This window comes from Seriola lalandi, unplaced genomic scaffold, assembly GCF_002814215.2.
Source record: "Seriola lalandi dorsalis isolate HSWRI2012SDOR001 ecotype SW California unplaced genomic scaffold, Sedor1 jcf7180002054883, whole genome shotgun sequence".
NCBI classification, from domain to species: domain Eukaryota; kingdom Metazoa; phylum Chordata; class Actinopteri; order Carangiformes; family Carangidae; genus Seriola; species Seriola lalandi.
The window spans coordinates 2,921,291-2,929,703 of record NW_019525658.1 but is presented as its reverse complement, the minus strand read 5'-3'; the positions used below and the strand labels follow the sequence as shown (position 1 = coordinate 2,929,703).

Genomic DNA, 8,413 nt, shown 5'->3' with positions numbered 1-8,413 from the left:
TCATACAGTTACTGTTTTTTCCTACATAAAGACAAAAGAGTCTAAGGGCACAGGGTCTAAAGGTGAACCAAATTCTGAACCGTCACATATTACCGTTTATAATATTATTACATTTGGGGGATAAAAATGTGTGTATTTTGGTCATTACAAACAAGTTTGGAGAACTACATTTAGGCAACGTAGATAAAAACTAAAATATTTTGAGAAGAGACTGCCAATGGACATATGTTTGATATGCCTCTCATGTTGGTACATGTGTGCATAAAGATAGTATTATATTATATTCAATATTCTTTTGGCCATTTCAATATTTGTACATATGCATGTTATTAAATATTATAAATTGCTACAAACAGAAGGGAATACATCCTTGGTAAGGTGGTCAAAATGCTGTAAATATGCAAACAACAAATATTGAAAAAAGCCAAAGTTTAATATCAAAAGATATTTATTGAATTTATTAGAACTTGTATGCAAATACATGTTTTTATTTATAATAAAATATGTCATATTTCCATTTGGGCAAAATCAGCTTGACCACCATCACTGTTCAGGTTTCCTGGACAAACAACCCAGAAACTGTTGTAAGATACAGTGCATCATCCACAGATCCAACATGAAACTAAAACTGCAAATCACAGCAAAGAAATGTACACGTACACACACACTCTCACACACACACACACACACACACACACACACACACACACACACACACACACACACACACACACACACACACACACACACACACACACACACACACGCACACCAACATTGACAGCTGAAATACTGCACTCAGAATTCATGGAATTCAAACAATGTCCACCACCACAAATGATTACCAATGAACACAGGACTCGAGTTGGAGGCATAGATGTTAAGAAACTATAAACAAGTTTAAAAAAAAAAAAAAAAAAAATTCCAACTCCACTACAAACCGTGTGCAAAGCAGAGCTGATACTCTGAAGGCTACATGGCGTCACACTGGAACTCCAATTAACAAAAACAATCAGTTAATCAAATGTCAGGCAGCACATGCCTCCACCTGCTTGATCTATCGCTGTTCTTGTAGGCTGTTTAATCTACATAGCTAGTATTTTCATGGCTCAGTATTTTCAGTTTTTAAATTTAAAAAAAAAAAAAAAATTGGAAATGTATTGGTGTTTGAAATTTCAAACTATAAAAATACAAAAATACAATAGAAAAACCCAGGTGAAGATTGGATAACAGAAATATAATTTGCATCACAAGCAATTTGTAGTTGACAGATGTTTTCTTTAAAGCTGCACTATCGATATTCTTAGATTAACAATCAATACAATAGGCCAAATAACTACTTGCAATTTTTGGGGAGTCACTCCTGGTGACATACCTGGAGATAATTATAATCTGATACCTTTTATCAACTTTTAGCTGTTTTGATTGTGCGACCCACAGTTTTGCTGTTTTGATTCAGTCTCACCTCTTAGTATCAGCAGGCATCACGCTCTGATAAACCCACTGTACACCACACGCCCAGTGCTGAACAGCAGACAAAGTTAGCAACTAGCTGGTGAACATAGCAACTAGCAAGCTAAAGAGAGATATTTTTCTCAGGAGTTGGTCGAGACCAAAACCCCACAAAAAAGCTCATTTTGGAATTGAATTTAATGTCGGACTTTATATTTCTCTTCTCCCACTGAATGCCATGGGCAGGCATAGTCAAACTTTCAATGCCATAGTTGTCAAATGTGTAATCCTTAGCTTGTTGTGGAGTTAAAAAAATAATGATGTAGCTCTAAGCGTTGTGTGCCACTCGATATGTGGTAATAAAACTAGCTACTAGTTAAAGTCCAGTTATTTTGGCTTTAAATAGCAACTAGTGGTAATATCTATTTTTTTCTCACAGGACGACCGAATTTAGTTGTAGCATAGCAACATTTGAATGTTACGACGGAGTATAAGGGCCACATTGAGAAAAAGTCATAATATTATGAGAATAAAGTTGTAATATTACGAGAATTAAAAATGTTAAATTTTGGGAGAAAACCTTTTGTAGGAATATTACATCAACCAATAAACTGGGTGAAAGGACAGTCAGTGTCAGCCTGCGCTGCTTCTGGCAGCTGCTGTTTGTGAGTCTAACTATAGAACAGACTCTTTCTTCACAATGTTTTAAATGTCCTGATGATGATGATGATGATGACGATAATGAGCCTAAAGATGAAGTATCTCCTTGTTAGTGAAACCTCAGCTGCAGTATAACTTCACAGGATGCTCCACGTTCCTCATTTTAAAGCTTCTGATATTTCCCCTCTAAAACAACACGTGACCTAAAATTACCACTTTATTATAATATAATTACTTTTTTCTTGAAATATTATGATTTTATTCTCAAAATTACAACTTTATTCACATAATTTCAAATTTTCTTTTCTTCAATGTGGCCCTAATACTCTGTTGTAGAATGTGAATGGACATAAAATCCTTGTGAAATCAGTTTAAAACTTAAAGTTTAAACCTTAAAAAGAATAAAAAATAAAAATCAGGTAATTTTTCTGTGTGAGAAATGATGGTGAGCCTCATCTATGGTACAAGAAGCCATAGGATGATCACTAATGATTAGAGACAGTGTCGTAGTTTTCTAGTTATTTCACAAGTATAATATACTACCTAGGTTTTGGAATGCTTCTGTGCCACCAGCCACATATTAGCATGTATACTGTTTTGTATTAACTCCTCCAGTGACCTCTGAAGGAAATCAATGTTTTTGTCGAATAAAAACTTGGTTAAACAGTTACTATGGTTAAGGAGGTTTTGAAAAACCCACAGCCACGGTGACCAGTGGCCAAAAAGAAGTTACGTTTCCTGCTCTGTTCTCACATATTGCAGCCATTAATCCGAAAAGAACTCGACGGACCCCAGCGTTACTGGTGGTACAAAAGCCTGTTGATTTGAACAGGTTAGTAGCAACAAAAGGCTGGGGTTGCATTTATGCTCTCATCTTTTGCCTAGAGTCCAGTGAGGTCTACGATGGCCTTGATGAATATGGTGTCATCTCGTATGTAGGAGTTTTTAGAGTCCAGTTTGGAGAGCGAACAGAAGAGTGGACAGCCGCTGGCGATGTTCATATCACTGACGGGCCTCTGGAAGGACGAGGAGGAGATGTCGGGCCGGAAGGCGTCGATTATGTGCTCCCTGTTGTTCTGGTCAAGCAGCATTAGGGTGACCTGGGTACAGATGTTACGAGTCTAGCCTTACATCTGCTCTGACAGGAAAACTGCAGCTGAGCCACTAAAGCACATCCAGTTTTAGCACGATGACACTTTAAGGGGTTGGTTATAATATGATTAACAATGTATTCAAATTAATAATACATCATAGAAAAGGTAAATCAATTGATTAAATACATTTTGGTTTAAAACCCCACTAAGGACGTAAATCCGAATAATACAGCAGAGCAAAACATCATGGTGCTTTAGGAGTTAAAATCATTTAAAAATAAAAATGCTGTATTTCCTCAAAAAGAGGGCGATGTTTTTATTTACCTCGACATTCGATGGTGACAGGCCTTTATTTGAGGCAGGTCTGTATTTCCACCTCCCTCTGTCTGAGTATAATTGGTTTTAGATGACTGCTCTTGTTTTCTTTGTAAAGTTACTACATTACGCTGTTAGTACGATGACAACTCAACTCAAATCAACACTTCCTGTTTCAAAGTAAAAGCCCTACAATGTTTCAGTGGACAGAAACCACTTCATTTCTTAACAGGGCTTTTATTGTGAAACATTTGCAGGCATGCCATACGAATAATAGCCAGATGGGATTAAAGGTGAAAGGTTAAAGTGGATCAGAATGAATGAATCAAAAACTTTAGATGAGTAATCCAGAACAGCAACTTGTTGAAAAAAGCATGATTATATTTTTGAATTTATTAAATAAAAAGCAGTAGAAATATACATTATTCTTAACTGGTGTGCACATTATATAACAGGCACCAGACGTTTCTCCACCCTTGTTTTTTTCCCAGCCAGTATTTATTTGTTGTTGTTGACCACACCAGTGGCCATTATTGGAGACCCAGCTTTTTTTATTTGAGGAAATATGTTAGCTAAAAGACGCCAAAAGTACAGTGTAGGGATGCCCCGATTGATCAGTCCCTGATCATGATTCATCGATTTTCATTAAAAATACTTGAACGGTAGATCTGCAAATTATGCTCCTAGTCACAGATCATCTTAAAACTGATGATCTGTGGATAATACTAGTGTAGTCCCACATCCCACCTTGTTCACTGTGCCGGTGCAGGACAGGACAGGCCACAAAACAAAACAACATGTCGGCCGCGTGGAACTTTTACAAAGTGTGCGAGAGTGATATAATGTACGCCATGTGCAATGCAGGGCTCCAGACTAACTTTTTCACTGGTTGCAGCCATGATTTAGTCGCTCCTTTTTTAAATACAGCCTATTTCTTCATGAAGGAGGCTCTGAGGCTTCCTCTTCTTCAATTATGTTAAACAAAAATATAAAATTATATCACTACATTTCAATAATGAGGTACAAAATTACATTATGGTTTTTATAAAAGCATACTAACCTAAAAACCTGTTACTGAATCATGACAAAGTTTCAGAACGACAGAGACACAGAGTCGCGGTAACCATAGTAACTCGATCACACACCTGTCTGTGTATACATGGCACGAGAGAAGCAGCAGAAAGGGAATAAATTACAATAAGAGATTTATGGATATTTCTCGCTTTGCTCTGATGGTCTGAAGAACTCAGTGTTTCTCTGTCTTGTCTGTCATCGTCCTATCACGCAGCGACCTTAAACTCAAAAAAAATTATTTTACAGTGTAAAATTGTGCTATTTGCGCTGTTAGAGACTGTGTATGCTACTCGTATGCTATTAGGTTTACTGGGAGAGTATATATTAGTAATATTAGTGAAATATTAGTGTAATATGATGGAATGATGTGGAAGGGGACGGAGCAGCCAGGTACAACATTGCTATTATACTGCAACCACAGGTACGGAGTTCGCCCAGTGTCTCTGTCTGTCCCTGTGTGCACCTGCATTCTGATGAAAGCTCAGGTAGTCAGAGAGATGGAGCCAGTGAAGGGGAAAAAAACAAACTTTCAGCTACAACACAGCAAATGTGGGGCACCAACACAGCGTTGCATGTGTTATTTTAACTCACACACTCACAAAAAATAGTTGCATATGTGTTGCAGTTTGGAGCCCTGCAATGTCTGCTAAAAGTGATCTGTATCGGCCGATCTCACTCGTACATGATCGTATCGGTGGCAAAAAAAAACGTGATCGGGGCATTCCTAGTACAGCGCATTAAACTATGTTGAATAATAAACTTCTAGCATTAGTTTTATGAATGTATTAATTTCAAAAACAATTAGTCATACAGTAACATTAATTTTGAGTGTTACCTTCTGATTAAAAGGCCACTTGAGGAGTGCGTCGCTGTGTCCTCTCATCACCACAAAGAACAGAGACAGGTGGGTGCCGCGGCCGGTCCCATCGCCGTTCAGGTAGATCCGCAGGCACATCTTGTAGCCGTATTTACTGGTATAAAAGGCTGGAAAACACCAATGAAGTAAAATCATGTCTGTTATTCACTGCTTATCAGACAGACAGCTCATCATTGTCTGGATTATAAATCAAGATGTTATCCATCGTGTGAAGCTGTTACCAGGAGAGAACATAGCGGGGGCACGGCCGGCCACGGCGTCCTGTCTCTTCTTGGTGAAATCTGAGATCTTCCAGACAAAGATGCCGTCGTACGTGGCCGCAGACATCTCCCTCATTTTCCCCTCCATCTCCACGATGGACAGGTCTCTGAGACTCACCGTCCTCTCCAGCTGACGAACCTGCAGCACAGCGACACGTGAACAAGGCGGTTTGTTTAATGTGACGCGCTGTCTTTGAGTTTTCAGTTCCAACCAAACTGACCTTCCCTGAGTGTTGCAGTGTAATGTGATGAGCAAACATCTGATGAAGCTTTTCGCAATGATTCTATGGAGTTAAATATAATGAGAAAATTTATATTGTGAAAAAAAAAAACAGGATGGAATGACTGGGACCTTTGACAGACTCATAGATGATAGTGAGTATATTTTCATTTCTGGTGTCTTAACAATAAGGGTTGGGTGGGAAAAAAATTCACATAAAAATCACCAGTTTTACATTCCACCAATGAGAAGTGCTTAACAAAGATCAAAAATGGATGAGTTAGTTAATAACTCTATGTTGATAGAAGTGCGAGGGCACAGTGCAGCACCCGGACAGTGACCAGCACGCACATACTACAGTAAACAGTTCATTTTCAAAAAGGCAAACATTTAGCAACATTTTGGATTTAATGACTTCTTGAATGAATTCTTCATGCCCAATCATGTTTTCTAGTCTAGTCTGTTTCATTCATCAAGCCCTGCACCAGCAGTGTCTGTGACACACAGCTCAGATTCACTGAATGCACCTTAAGTAGCAAAATGAAGCTGTTTTTGATTCCAACAGCATCACAACTTGAAATTAAAGCAGACACTAAAAATATGATAAACCATCCCTGTGTGATATGTTTGAGGAGGCGCATTTGTCTCCTTTCAGTGTCACACTTTGCAGCTCCACTGTGATTTTCATCAGACCAGTGGTTTTCAGAGCTCATGTGTCATTTTGTCACCTTGTTGTTGAGGATCTCGATCTTGTCCTGGTCCAGTCGGTGTTGGCGGTTGTAGGCCTCCATGGTGGTGCAGGAACGCTCCATCTCTCGGTTGAGGACGCACACGATGTTCTCGAACGTGCTCACTTTGAGCTCCAGCTCCTGGCAGCGCCGGCTCAGCTCCGCCACTTTGGTCTTTTCACTCTGGAGCTGTAACTCCAGGGCGGCGCCCATGGCGCTGGGCAGCGGGGTGAAGGAGGTGGCCAGGGTCGGGGCGCACGCACCCTGCACAGGAGCTGCACCCCCCCCTCCACCCAGCTGGCTCATCTTCTGCTCCAGGTCCCTGAGGGACTGGTGGAGCTCCTGCAGCTTGTGGCTGGCGACCTCCAGGCTCTGGGGCTGCAGGCTTTCCAGGCTCACCTTGATGCCCATGATGAAATGCAGGAGCAGGTTGAGGTGTTCGTAGGAACACTGGCGCTCATGGTCATGAATCTTCTCTTTCTCCACCTTCAAGTCAAAGAAAGATACAAGCAGAGACACATTAAGAACACAGAGAGAACAGTCCTTATCCACTATGTACATGTCAGCAGAAATGCCATCTTAATGATGTGTGTGAACAGAAGAATAGTAAAAGCACACAGAAAAGAAATAATAAAGCTAATAATGGATTCATATACTATACAAAGTATTTATCCTACAGTTTTTTCATGGTTTTTGTTTATCCTCACTGATACTGAGCAACAGAAAAATGACTTGATGTCAAGTAAAGTGAAAACAGATCTCATAAATTAAGTACAAATATAAACCACAGATATTCACAACCTTTACTTTTATGGCATGTTTTTGCAAGTCCCAAATTAAGTTGAATGGAGACTAGAGTATGTGATTAATCTAAGGTTAAATACACCTGGTGGTCCGACAGTTTCTGGTCAAAAACTACAGAATGGCCAAACTAATCTGGAATAATAAAAATGAAATTGCATGAAGAAAGGCACAGTACATCCCTCTGAGTACAGTGAGGTCAGCACATCTTGCTAGAGAAGGTAGTGCTTGAAAACTGAGGGGCTGTGGTTTACTTAAAGAACTAGTTTTTAAAGCTCACATGACGTCTGGGCTAGTGTTTATTTCAGAGTCTTCCACATGCCCTCAAGTCAATGTGACGGTGGCAAGAAACAGAAGGTGAACCTTTTGCAAATTTGGTCAGATCTTCATCTAAGTTACAATTATAAAAAAACACAATCTACAGTATTTTAATTAATAACACACAGATCGTTATATTGGCCTTCTTCATAATGAAAACAGATTGGTTAGAAAAGTATGAACTCCTCAGGTTTACATACTTTTCCAGTTAGCAAATGTCAATGAAAGCAGGTTGGAGATGTAGGTCAGAGCCATTTTTGACTTATAACAACAAACACACAAACATGATTGGGTCTGAAGATTACAAGCTGGAAAAGTAACAACGTGGGGGTTAAAAAGACGCCTCTGCTGCAGGCTACAGGGGCTGGGCTACATTAGCTGCTACTATAGAATAACACACCCAGATCTCTGAGCAAAACTGCCGGCTATCAAGATGCATTGTTGGTAATGTAGGCACCAAATTTGGACAAGGAAGAAAAATGTGTGGAATAAAAAAAAAAAACTGTCCACAGAGAGTCTAACAATGTCAAAGGGAGGCCAATGTTAAACTGGAAGAGTACTCTTTTAAAACTGTTACTGCCACCAAAGGTGCTTCTACAAAATACAGAGGGGGT

General features: G+C 39.4%; 1 protein-coding gene across 1 annotated transcript in view; it reads right to left on the bottom strand.

Moving 5' to 3' along the window:
- Positions 1–430: 430 nt before the first annotated feature.
- The window catches only part of traf2a (Tnf receptor-associated factor 2a), an 18,077-nt gene continuing 10,094 nt past the window's right edge, over positions 431–8,413 (bottom strand). The window contains exons 7-10 of the mRNA XM_023397615.2: positions 6,681–7,166; positions 5,694–5,871; positions 5,431–5,579; positions 431–3,212 (exon numbers count right to left, since the gene is read on the bottom strand). Of these exons, the coding sequence (XP_023253383.1) occupies positions 2,994–3,212; positions 5,431–5,579; positions 5,694–5,871; positions 6,681–7,166 (1,032 nt within the window). The 3' untranslated portion in view covers positions 431–2,993. The remainder of the gene's footprint in view (positions 3,213–5,430; positions 5,580–5,693; positions 5,872–6,680; positions 7,167–8,413) is intronic.